This window comes from Electrophorus electricus, chromosome 16 (assembly GCF_041902795.1).
Source record: "Electrophorus electricus isolate QZ-2024a chromosome 16, ASM4190279v1, whole genome shotgun sequence".
NCBI classification, from domain to species: domain Eukaryota; kingdom Metazoa; phylum Chordata; class Actinopteri; order Gymnotiformes; family Gymnotidae; genus Electrophorus; species Electrophorus electricus.
In genome coordinates this window covers 20782501-20796350 of record NC_137512.1, presented here as the reverse complement: position 1 = coordinate 20796350, position 13850 = coordinate 20782501, and the positions used below count along the sequence as shown (strand labels likewise).

The following is a 13850-nucleotide window of genomic DNA, read 5'->3' as shown; positions in this document are numbered from 1 at the left end:
ACTACAGCCTGCACCACTCATTCAACCGCTACGCAAAAATTAATAAAATGCATTTTTTAAGCAAATTGGAGGTCCCGGGTCACTGACCATGATAGGTGGTTTCCCCTGACCACTGAAAAGCAATTTTTGCAATTGCCATCAAGGGGTGGGGTTAAAAAGAAAAAAAAAAAAAGCATGAATTGCTGGTAGGAAAACATCTTTACTGTGGGACTGAGATGGTTATGAATGTATCCTCTATCTGTAAACATAGACCATGCTGAGATGATGAGGTGATGTTCGAGTGTCAGAATGAACAGCATGGAAAGAATAGCTCCATTCTCTAAATGGCATTTTCAGCCTGAACCGCAGAGCTGGGTGAAAGTGATATCAGCAAATGTGCGCATGCAAGTAAGGGCTTGAAAATCATCAAACAGAATGTGACTATTTCAAAGCGCTCTTCATAGCACTTTATTCCTGAATAGTAAATGCACACCAAAACTGAATGCAAATAAAGACAGATAAAAGTGGAGCTTCATGCAGTAGCTCATCATTACACAGTGGCAGCATAAGGACGCAGTGTGTGTGCATTGTTAGGCTTCACCTGTCAACAGCATCAGTATCATTTGGCATGTCAACATGGAAATGTCAGAAAGGAGGGGTGTGGCATTCTCTCTCGCTGTTTGCTTCCAAGCAAATCAATATGGCACCATTGCTAATATATAATGATGCAATGTAAATCAGACTGCTTTGCTTTTTGTAACAAGAAAATGATGTCATTCCCACAGCTTATATGCAATTTAAAATGTTTTCTGCCAGCACATTCTGCCATGCCTGTGAGGCCTTTCTAACACATGTGTGTACAATGTGCACCGCACCACACACACCCACACCCACACCCACACACACACACACACACACACACACACACACACACACACACACACACGTGAATTATATATTTGTAAATACCAAATTGTAATAAATAATAAACCCAGCGCTAACCTTACTCTCAGTAACCAGAAAGAAATGTTTTTGCCCTTTAAGTTAAAAATGACTTTTGTAAAAACAGCAACAAAAAAAAAGCAAAATAGTCACTACAAGTGATTATTCTTCTTTTTTCTGTTTTTTTTTTTTCCACACAGTCAAGACACTTTTGACATGAAAATTCAAATAAACAAACCAACCCACACACGCTCATGAAAAGCCTTTGACATGAAACAGGTGTCCTCTGTGAACAAGATTTTTCAGTTTCATTAGAGGCCAACACAATAAAGTGCTTCCATGTTACCATGTGTTTTATTTCATAGTCATATAATCCTTACAGGCACGCTGTCTGGTGAAAGAAACTTTCATAAGCTGGTTGAGGAAATGTGCACTTCAAAACAAAACAGGTGTGATGCCTCGGCTGGACTGACAGCCCCAGACAACAGAAAGTGTCTGCACTTAGCGTGAAGTCAAAGGCAGACACCACTGAAATGTCAGAGGAGATTCAAATCACACCATAACATTCCTCCTGGAGCCTCGCTGCTCCCTTTATAGGGGCAGATTTATTTTTCTTATCACAGGGAGAAATATGGCTTTCTGTATGCACAGTGGAACACAGTACCATCCATCTTCAAGTAAAAAAAAGCAAGACGACAACAACGATAACTATAACGAAATCCCAATCATCCGATTTAGCATGCATCTGCTCCAGAGGACCGATCCACGTATAGATGCAACAGTTCTGTGCTATAGTATAGCACTGTAATAGGGAGCACTGAACTGTGACCCCTTGTGCCTACAACCACCTTGGGTACTGATATGAGCGATTAGACAGTGTAAGGGTGACAGTGATTCCCCAGACCCCAACAGGAGTCAAATAATGAACAGTTATTTTAATCAGACGTGTATCTGATAATCCAACGATTGACCGTCGGCAACATTAGTGTTCATGCAGCCTAATATTAAAACAAATATGTTGCTCAGCACATCCTCTCACGATATATAAATAATGGCATCTTATTTGTAGTAGGAGGGAGCAGAACAGAGGAGAGCATTAGAAATTAATGAATGGTCAATTGGCTAATGTGTGGTCATACAAATGAAGCTGTTTACGGTTATTACGGGCCTGCAGCTAATTAGAAAAATAATGGAGGACGCATTGTTTAACTCCTCGTATCCACTCTTTTATTCACAAGAGCCCCAATCAAGCATCCGCTCCTGCCTAATGTTTTAATCAGTGCACCTCCAGTGCACAAGGCTACTCCCCTAGTCAATTATTGCAATTCAATTTAGCATATTAATTATAGACAGTGCCAAAGGGCATGTTCTCTGTTTGCTGGGTTGAACCTGATGAGGGACTTATTTTAGCCCCCCCACCCCACCCCACCCCACCCCCCTCCCATCATGGAGTGTTTGATTACCCAGCACCTCTTTAGCACATGTTTACATTGCACTGTACACCACGGATGAGGTTATCTCTAATACACAGGAATTTTCATCCTGTTCCATCCAGGGCCAGGCTAGCGAGCGGCCATCTTGGAGGAGATTATTTACCAAGTAATCCTCCGTAAAAAAAAGGAAAATGTGATCAGTGATGCTCCCTGGGTGAGACAGGGGGCCGGAGGCGAGAAGCGAGGGCCCGTGAGCGGGTATGTCTGGATTACGCAGGCTGTGAGCGGCTACCTGCGGAGCATGGTCCAGGCACTGCCAGCCCTGCAGCAGAAAGGGGAGGCGGCATTCAAGCATCCCGTCACCGTTAGTGACGCCTCCCGGATTCGACATTCTGTCACGTTTGCGGATGCCGTTTTTTTGTTCCTGTTTCTGGAAATTCTTTGGTTATATGGCTGTTATCTCTAATAGCTGTACACCTTGGATAGTGTTAATTGCTTCATAGCGCAGAAAGAAATAGGGAAGGGTGTGTGTGTGTGTGTGTGTGTGTGTGTGTGTGTGTGTGTGTGTGTGTGTTTGAAGGTGATAGAGTGAGTGGTCCTGTCGCGGCTATCTTTGTGACTACAGGGCACTTCCTTCAGCAGTACCTCCCCACGCAATGTGCACACTCTGTCACATCCCCACGCTGAGGCAGATGGGACCTGCTTTTTATGTACTAATCAAGGAGGAATTTACTCCCTCACAGACACGTTACCCATGACCCCTGCATCTACTCACATTAATTATTCATTCTCAGCTCTGCCAAAGGTGGACCAGGAGAGGAGAGGAGAGAGAGATAGCTCACAGATCCGGCAGCCATGGTGAAATAACACTCACCTTAGCATGTCCGCTTGTTCGGAAACCCCACAGGACCTCTGTAAGGGTCATTACCCATCAAACTCACCTGAAAAGAGAGAGTGAGAGGGAGAGAAGGGAGAATGTGTGAGAAAGAGAGACAGAGATAAGGGGGTGCATTTCAGCAAGTAAACAAATGTTGCATAAGAAAAACAGCTACACTCTTTAAAGGTCAAATTACAGACCATTACCTATTCACATAAACACTGTGGATCCTCAACATCCCTTAGTTCCCAGAATTCCTAAGTAGTTTATCAAAACTGTTGCCACGTATAAAATTAAATAAAAGTGTCTCTCAAATGTATAATGCAAAATATAGGGCATCACAAAATATAGGGCATCACAAAATATAGGCCATCATAAAATATAGGGCATCGTAATGAGTGTACCTAAGGACACTATGTGTTTATTAAGGTCTGCCGTTTGGTGTGCACCTATGGATCAGATTTCCCTTTGTTGTTCCGCACCATTGTTTGCTCACGTGTTCAGAGTTGTTCAGAGAAGTCCTCTGGTGATAAAGAGCACGAAGATAGCAATGGTCACAGTGGAGCACTAGATGCCGTTTACAACCATACCCATCATGCTGCTGACAGCCTGTAGTGCACGTGGCTGTAGGTACATCACCGGTGTAGGACATATTACATGTGCACATTGTCCAGTATATCAGCAGCAGAGTTCCCTCATCTCTCCTTTTGTAATATATACCAGTATACTAGATTTTCATTTCAATGGGATGAAGTATGGCGGGAGGTTCTAACTCAGTACAGTGCCCTCTGTAACTGTAACTGTTGTTTTAATTGTTGAAAAACTGAGGAGAGTGGGAACAGAGTGTGGCCCAGCAGCCTCTAACTGTACAGCTAGAAACAGATGTCTGTTATTTTGAAAAAGGTTTTCCAACGCACTCCAATGGATGCATCCGCCCTGCTCCCAGTATACCTGTGTACTGGATATACTGTGCTCTTAATGGCTTGGCTGGTCATGTTGGAAGCTGAGGCAAAGTAAAAATGAGAGCACTCTGGTTGGTCTGGGAGAACAGGTAGAGAAACACTGACTCGAAGGATATTTTTTAATTCCCTATAAGAATCATCCAAACCACTTCACGCTCAAAATTCCCAATGCAGTGCTGGGAAAAAAATCGTCTGAACTTCTGCTGGGAGGCATACTATCCACTGACATGGGATACGCAGCTGATAATTACCTGTCAGTCTGAAATCCCAACTTCCTGAAGAGGAGCAGTCATAGCACAGCTGTGTGCCATTTTATATATCAGACCCACTTTCATCCTTGTGCCGTTTGTAAGGTGCAAATAGAATTTATGATATTCATATGGCGTTGAACACACACTCCTCTCATATTAGTTAGCTAACTCATTTTGATTTCGGCCGCCAATATAACCACTCAAATTCACCAGTGCAAAATTACATCCCTTGCATTCACACAAGTGCAACCCCATGTGCACTCCCATCCAATTAAAACCATTGCAAATAATGTGTGGCATGAAAACAATACAGAAAAACGTACCTGGCAGCCTTGTCTATTCCCCCAGCGAACTTTTGACAATGCGCGGGATTGCTCTGCCATTACGCTGTTTGTGGGACTTTGTATGCCCTTCCACTCACATCTTCATAAATGGAAATAGGAGCGCACGCTCCACCGAGCTTCCACCCAGTGACTTTCAGCTACCTCGCACAAGGTGGGCAAACCAGTGGGGAGCAGGCCATTATGGCGGTGTTGTGGATCATTTGAGTGGCGCGCACTGCGCAGGGAAAACATGATCCCTCTAAGTGGCTGGGGGATTCAGAGCAGCGGGAGCGTCGGGGAGGAGACACCCGTAAATTACAACTAATTACAGCCGCTATTGAGCCGACTTCCAGCGCTACACCCCGTCGCCGTGACCCTGTATGTGAGCCTCACCCTCACCTCCACGTGTCCTGGACAAAAGCAATACATCTTAATTACCGTCACATTTTCATTCACCTTCAAAGCCAAAGTTGAAAAAAAAAGGAATGGAAAATGTATTTCCATTGGAAGTACGTCTCAGTCGAGGTAGTTGGGAGCTATGGATGTAAGCATATAGCTTGCAGTGGGTATGTGATTATATTTTTAGATTGATTCTGATAGGGAGTGATTATATACTACTTACTCTAAGTACTGCTTTCAGGATTATATCATTGTGTTAACACTGCTATGTGGTCATTAAAACCAGTGTCTCTCTTCAATCTCTGTCATAAACTATTACTTTAAAGTACTATGACTATTACCACTAGTACTACTACTAGTGCTATGACTACAGCAAAAACAATAGGAACACTAAGAGTAATTGTAACAGTAGTGGTTATTATACCTACATTTCAGTCTAGAGCACACAAGTTCACTAACTGTTTACTACCAGATAATAATATCCTAGTAGATATTGGCTCAGAAATAGTCTGCTTGAATTCACTGAGAAATAACACCTGAGCTCATATTTACAGAGAAATAGTCAGCAAATCTAGGAGCCACTACCATTTAATTTCATTGTAGTGGTGCTTGATATCACTGGAGGTTAAACAAGAACTTTGCAGGATAACACACATCAGGATGAGATGTAGGGGAGTAGCACAGTGGCATCCTTAGTGTTTGGAGCGTGCTGTAAGTCTGCTGCAATTTCTCTGTCCCTAACAGGAAACAGGAAAAAACCCATCAAAACAAGAGAAGAGCCGAGAAATAGGACCATTCTGTGTGTGAACTTGAGATTCATCCTGGAGCAGAATATTCCTGCCATGTCATCTCTGCATGCTCCTCGCAAACTCTCCCTGGCCCCCATAATGCCTGATGCCAGTCAGAGGTGCTGCCTAATCAGAAGCTGAATTGTGAGAGGTGTTTAAATCTGAGCGAATGTTCTTGAGCCTTGTACCCGAAGAACAGCAAGAGAGCAGGGAGGATGTGAAAAGAGTGTGATGGAGCAAGTGGGAGGCATCAGATATCAAACGTGTGTGTGTGTGTGTGAGCGAAAGAGAGAGAGAGAGAGAAAGAGAGAGAGAGAGAGATGGAGAGGCCTAGGGTGCATGGGAATGAGGCTCGACTGCAGGTCTGTGAGGACAGAAGGAATGAAAGAAAGGATGTCTGGTGCAGACAACTGTCTGAGTTTCCATGTTCTCTCCATGTCTGCGTGGGTTTCCTCTGGGGTCTCTGGGTTCCTCACACAGTCCAAAAAACTGGAGGTTAGGTAAAAATTGGCTGCCTCCAACATTGTCTTGGTGTGCGTGTAAATGACTGCACGCCAGCGGTGGATGGCGCTCTGTCCTGGGTGCTGTCCTCTCTCCCCTTCCTGTGTTCGAAGGATTCCCCCACGGAGCTGCAGTCTCTGGATGAGAGTACGCTGTGTGTGATTGGCTGCTGCTTCTCACTGGTGTGCTGACTGAATGTAAATGTGCAGTGTAGTGTGTCGATTGTAAAGCGTCCTTGGCTACTGAGAAAGGCGCTGCATAATTGCAACTTCATATCACAGATCTAACAAGCAGAATATGATTTGAGGAGGATGACCGCCTAGTGAGATGACCGCTGAGGGATGGGGTGCGAGGATCAGAGTCCTGTATCAAAGCTCACCATGGCAAACGACTACCTTAGCCTAGGCAATGCCTTCGATGAACTGTTTCACTACACTCAGGTCTTCCTAGGATGTTAGCAACCATCGTCGCATTTGCCTGCATCGTAGCCCAGCAGAGCGCACCACCCCCGGCCTGCCACTCATCTGAACACGCCCGCAGCCCCGGCTCGCCCTGTAGGTCCTCCGTCACCCTGGAGACGCGTTAAAGAAAACACAAACCGCGAGTAATTCCAACCAAGGGACGAGAAACAATAGAGGATTAAAGGGGGGGAAAAAATAACAAAGTTGGGAACAACAGATGTAAACAAAGATAGGAGCGAAAGGGAAGAGAACATCCAGTGCCAGAGGGAATCCGTGCTAGATCGATCGTGGAGAAGATCCCCCACAGGAGGAGCTGTGCAGGAGGAGGAAGTGAGATAATAAAGAGGGTCATGGAGAAGAGGGGAGCGGAGGCTTGGACCCCCCTGCACAGTTGGCAGGACAGACACCTGGTAGGCTGCCTACCACCTGGTAGGCTGCGGCTTTAGCAAAGCCTCTTAGCCATGCACGCTCTGCGCACTGCAGGTCACGCAGCATTTACACAGCACAGTGCATCTGTACGATGGAGGGGCCCCTGACCCCACAGCGCCAAGGTGAGGCCGGCCCCCGGCCAGGACACCTCATTACCGCCCCGCTAAGTGTTGGTTAGGAGAAGCAAGAGGGTAATTATCTCGAAACAAAGATGACAGAGGCAGACGCTGCAAATTACTTCACGCATTTTAGAGCGAATTACCAGCAACGTAATGTAGCTCTTTTCATATCCGCTGTAGCAGGTCCGTGTACAAGCGTTGGATGGGTAGCTGTCTCTCTGCCCAATATATACAAAGACAGAGAGAGAGAGAGAGAGAGAGAGAGAGAGAGAGACAGATAGAGAGAGAGAGAGAGAGAGAAAGAAAGAATGGAATCATCTTTTGACAGATAGATCTAGGCCCCTAAAAAATGTTGTTTGTTGGGGAAGGTAAGCACAGCGTGGAACTGACAATGGTGACAGTGAGTTTGTGGATTTTAATCACAACAGATGATGAAGAGATTGGCTGTAATGCAAATCCAACAGCTGAATTACTCAACTGTACACACTTGTATGTGAAAGCATATGCATGAACGCACGCATGCGTCTACACACACACACACACACACACACACACACACACACACACACACACACACACACACACACACAAATGCTCCTAGTCAGACAGTAAAAATTAGCCCTGCAGCCATTCTCATCATCTCATAGTCTGGCTTGCTTGTCTGTTCCTGCTTCTGCGATGCTGTTCCCAATGAAAAGTGAACAGAGATGAAAAGACATCAGAGAGAAACAGCTGGTAGACTCCGGTCCAGCTGGGCCCAGACTGGTGGCCAGCGATAAAGCTAAGGTTAATATAGATAGCGTATTCAACGAAATGAGAAGCATATCATATTTACGGGCCCTGGCTATCTGGCCTGCATTTGACAAAGGGCTAAATGGCTGAGTCACCGCTGTGCTGATGGCCCTCCAAATGCACTGTGCCCATGCATGGAGGGCGTGCGCGTGAGCTAGCGAGCGCGGGGATGGTGATGGGAATGGGGTAGGCACATCCGCGTCTATCCGACCGTGCGCTGCAGGACGCACAAACGTGAGCCGTTAAGGGGTCCAGGGAGACGGGCCGAGGCCCTGCCAGGCTTCAGTAGGGAGCTAAAAATGATCGTTAAGATCATTAAAGGGAATTGACAGGCAGCTGCAGTGAGAGGCAGTGGCTGAATTCTGTCCGGCGTCTGAGGGATTAGCCCAGCACATATAGTCCTTGTCGGTAATTCTTCAAGACAAATAGCAAGGCTCCCCAGACACCACCCCCTGTGAGCTGGAAGGCTGGCTGCACTAATTAGCAGGGGAGGTGTGAAGGAGAAATCATTACTTTACCCACACATGGTTCACCCCTCCGGTCCCCTTCCAACACCCCACCCCCCCCTCCCGCTTTTTGCCCCCGGAGATGGAGGGGAGGGAGTAGTGTGGGCCCGCAGAGGGGAGGAATAAGTGAGGGGAATCAAAACACAGAGTGAGCGGCACGTCCACTCGGATGGGCAAAGGGGGGTTCTGGGGTGGGCTATGGAGGCTAAATGACTTAATGAGTAGAGGACAGGAGCGAAGATGTATGCACTCTCCCTGCGACTCTCCGCAGGAGGCCAGGACGAGGAGCTCCTCGGCCATCAGCGGCAGCAGACTGTAATCGTTGAGTTTGAGGCCTTGATTGATAGCGTGGGCCCAAGGGTAGGTCCGTACACCTCCGTGTGCAGGACTGAGGTCTGCGTAGACCTGCTCTCTCTGTCTCTCTCAGAGCTCAGCTGGGTTCCTCCTGGCGTGATTCATGGGACTGTTGCTTTTCTCCTGACCCCAGCAGCCTTGCAGAACAAACCATCAGGTACAACTCAAAACAGTTGCACCCTTCAAGATTAATGAGCTAACTGATCTAGTGCTCCTACGCACTCCTTCCTCCTCTCTCTCTCTCTCTCTCTCTCTCTCTCTCTCTCTCTCTCTCTCTCTCTCTCTCTATCTCTCTCTCTCTCTCTCGTCTTGTATGCAAAGCCCTTCATCCTAAACGCATCGCCACTGAGCCTAGCCCGCCTCGTCAACAGCAAAAACCTGTCGGGGTGAAGAGGGGGAGCTGGGACGGTCAGTTTATCTAAATTCCCGCCCTTCTTCGGACACAAAATCGCCAGAGGCATCCAGTGTACGAACACGGGCTAGCCAAACAGGATTTGGCCCCGGCTTTTTAAACCGAGTGGAGCGCTGCCCGCCATCCACGCACCTGCGCTCGGAACCTGCTAATATTTCAGCGCTGCTCGGGTTTGTCTACAGGCTTTTAAATGCGTGATCTTTATTTGGACACAGGCGCGCATTAAACTCCCCAAAACTGCAAGCCTGTTGCATTCCCTCCCATTCCGTCGGTGCACTTAAACTAAGTGGCACTTACAAACACAATGCACTTTAGCAGTTTGTTCTCTTTATTCTCTCTAGAAAAGACTCTGAAAGCAGGGGAGTTAAAGAAAGGTTAACCTCATAATAACATCCCTATGCACAGGTGGAACAAGGTGTGACATAGTACAGCAAAGGCGGAATTGGTTTTCCCCATACCAGTAATAATACTCTGCTGGGAACGATGACACACACGGAGCACATAATGGGCCCAGTTTCTGGACTCAGTCATTGATTCTGGGGGTTTTGCATATGGCACTGTCTAAAAGATACTTTTCAGCATGTATTCATAAGTCCTTTAATGGCATCCACTGGGACGACAAGTCTCCATACGGTGTGAGAAAGAGTGGACGAGGGAGAAGATGGGGGCTGGGGGTATCTTCATCACGTGCGGAATCATGCCCCATTGGGGTCTATTAGGGAGTCTCTACATAAAACGGAAGACATGGACCATAGTGCAGGGTGGCTCAAGGACTGCCCTCGCTGTCTCATAGGAACAGTCGGACAGTAACGAGGAACATCCTACACGTGAATGTGTGTAAACTCAACAGGACTCCAAAAAAAAGGACAGAACGCTGGAAGGCAAGGTAGCCAGGCAGCTTAAGGCGGTTCACCCGGATTGGAACAAGCAGCCATGCAGTGGAAAACAGCCTGAAACCGCTTGGAACGGAATGGGCAACAAAAGTTGCTGTTCGGGAATGACAAGTCAGGTTTTGGCCAGCTTTGCTACCGCAGCTTCTAAGGTCATTGTAAGGTCAACGTACTAATTGCATCTAACTCCTATTGCATCTAAAGCATCCTGACATGTTTTAATTTAGCTGTATCAAACTATTTTGGCATTTACCCTTTACAGTGCTGTGAGAGACTTTCTGGACGGTCCTGATTGCCAGTGGACTCCTGTTTCCCACTTGCTGCTGCTGTAATCGCCCCTGCACCAACAGCTGCCATTTCAGCGAGGGAGAGGTCCTTCCTAAGTGTCGCTCATTAAACGCACATTGGCATCACGCCATTTTTGCCTTATTAACTTAATTGTCTGCTTAGGTAGATGGACGAGATGACATTGAGGCCGCCGGAGGGGAAGGATGTGCGTTCCGCTCAGACGCGGATGCCTCACCCCAAACGCCGGTCCCTGGTGATTCGTGTGTGGCTCTGCATTCGGGCAGCAGATGCCTTAAAAGAGTTTGCCCGTCCATTGTCATGGGGTGAGGTCGTAAGTCAGTACCACATTAATCATCACTCAGTGGTGGCACTATTGCTCTTTGATGGGCACCCGAGGAGCTCCACTGGGTCTCGCCTCCGTGCTCCGCTCAGCTCCCTGCGGCTCCCCGAGTGAGGGGACAAGGGAAGGAAGGAGACTTCCGTGGCAGAGCAGGCCGATTCCTCCTTCGCTTGGATGATGAGCATGTCACGAATGAATGTTCTTTGGTGCCTCGAGACCATTGTGATGTGGAGTGTGGGTGATTGTAACTGGGGCTGGCACTGTTAGTGTGGGTGCTAAAGAGGACATACTTGTGGTGTACTGGTTGGAATGCTAATATTATTAAATAAACACTATTGACACACATAGCCGAACATTTTCTCAAAATGTGACAAACGAACAGGTACTGAAAAAGGGGAGGAACTGGAAAATAACTAGTGAGCAGTCTGTATTTGTTTGTAAGTTCACTTTTTCTAGGTCTTGTTAACCACTCTGCTGTAACATGACACCCAGTGCATGTCTTAAGAGCAGCACAGCACTTCTGAAAATGTCACCGATCATTGTGAAGACAGTTTACATATTCCTACACATGCAAAGCATGCAGGTATTATGAATGGAATAAGTTGTTAATATACTCTAAAATAAAGCCACTAAGTGACATGTCTTCTTCCAGATACTCCTAATCAGAATGAGAGACTTTAAAGCCGTTTACTTAAGCGATGTGACATCTGGAATATGCGAAGGTTCAATTTAGCTGAAAAATATGCATGACTATGTAAACATATTAATGTGGGAGGATTTTTTTTTTCAGCGAATTTTAATGGGGATTGTGTGAATGGGTGAACAGTGACTCTGCCCTGACCAGGATGAGTGTGTGAGGAAGTGAATGAGAAAACATATGAGAGTAAATACCCAGTCCCATCCTCCACACAGCAAGCCTGTTTGATTGGCACGTTACATGCGTGGGAGTTCTTGCACTTCTCTGCTTTCTGCCTGTAATGAGGAAAATGACATGTTCACTCAGTTCAACATCTTACACTGCTCTGAAAGAGGTCATCAGACCTTTTAGCCTCACTAGAGGACCACCGGGTGGTTTCTTATAACATTTCTGCAGGGAACTTGCAACTGCACTAAAGCCAACTGAATTGAACTGAATTAGAGTTGAATTGAACTAAAATACTGCATTACATGTATTAAACATCTTTTTTAATATAGAAAAATCTCTCTCTTTTATCATCTGTAAAATAGCTGCCCTACTGGGGGAAAATGCATGAATTGTTCATTTCATATATATTCTCCCATTTGCACATTTCGTAACAACCAACAACCAACAACCAATAGCCTTCATGAATTCTGACAAGAACTAGAGTGGATTCCAGAAGGATGTGAAATGAAGAAATGTAATGTCAAGTTTGGAGGACCCAGGCCATGTTCGCATGAGGAACACCCACTCCATCTGGCTTGAACACACCACGTAGAAAGATTCTTGTGGCACTGCACAGTCTTCTTTCAAGATGCAGAAGCCTGAATGAATTTTCATGTTCAAAGCATCTTGAAGTTCACCCTTTTTGCTTGGAGCAGCTCCTTTAAGAAAGCTCTCTACAGAGAAATGCCGGGGTCTTGAACTTATAGATTTAAAGACCAGAATTTTAGAGCAGATAACTATAAGACAGGGATATACTACACAGCATATGCCCCCTATCGGGTTATCGGGTTTCACAACTGTTGCGAAATGCATTGATCAGGCGTGCAAGATTAAACATCTGAAATTTGTGACACAACTAGGCACAACCCTCACTTGGTAGCTAATGGCCAATAGGTGGACTTTCATTAGAATTATACAACGACATATGGACCCAGTTCTACTGTGACGAGGAATCTGACTGGGTCTGGGCACCAACCCTGGATGGAAAATATCTGACAGTGCTGTGCTCCATAATACTAAGACCAAAATATAAACATATTACAAAAAGAGAATGTCGATCAAAGAATAATAACCTTCTGGAGACAACAGCAAGAAACGTTAATCTAGTGAGAATATCTCATCCTCATCAGTGCCACCTGATTCTCCAGCTCTTACCTAGATGTTTACTCAAACCCGTAATCAGGTCAGATACACAACGGGGACACCGGGTAATATTTCCTGAAGTCATTTTGTCAGCAAACATCAATCACTTGCATGAGTCATTTCAGATGCAAATCTGTTATTTTCTTTGAGCAATCATACAAACATGCAGGTCTGAGTGCAGCGCAACGGAAGCGCACTGCAGCTCGGTGCCTCCATTTAAATACATTCTCTCTGTGCAAGTCACCTGGAGGAATCCAATTCGTCTCTAGTCGGTTTCAAAGTGAAACTACCTAGAGCCATAAGGAACTAACCGCAGAACTAATCCTTTCTGGCCATGAGACTGGTAGGATCCCAGAACCAGACAGTAGCATAACCATCAAGTTAATGAGGTCTGGCTGATACACTCCAGTCATTTTCCTCTCGGTACACACTTCCAGAACATGCAGAGTTTAAGAAAAAGAAGACAGCAGCTCAGTGGCATGTCTTACTGTGGCTCAGGTGAACAGCTGGACTGTGGAGTGTCTGGCTGGCAGAGAGAGGAGGCACAGCTGGCTTTCAGGAGGACTAAGCCCCCTGGAGCCCCTGGGAGGTCACAGCCTGCCTGGGCCGGGGAGCTCGGCACGGTGGGCGCTGCATAGTGGGGTGGAAATCCTAGGCTTTCAGCGGGCAGATGTTCCCCTGCTTCGCACGTCTGCCCCTGACCCCCAACACCCCCCACATACACCAGACCCCCAACCCCGCGCCCTGCACGCGCCGA

At 46.4% G+C, this 13850-nt stretch overlaps 1 protein-coding gene across 1 annotated transcript in view; it reads right to left on the bottom strand.

Annotated features, from left to right (window-relative positions):
- Nucleotides 1-3263: 3263 nt before the first annotated feature.
- The window catches only part of diaph2 (diaphanous-related formin 2), a 354700-nt gene continuing 344113 nt past the window's right edge, over nt 3264-13850 (bottom strand). Inside the window, exon 31 of the mRNA XM_081698444.1 lies at nt 3264-3295. Within this exon, the coding sequence (XP_081554570.1) occupies nt 3279-3295 (17 nt within the window). The 3' untranslated portion in view covers nt 3264-3278. The remainder of the gene's footprint in view (nt 3296-13850) is intronic.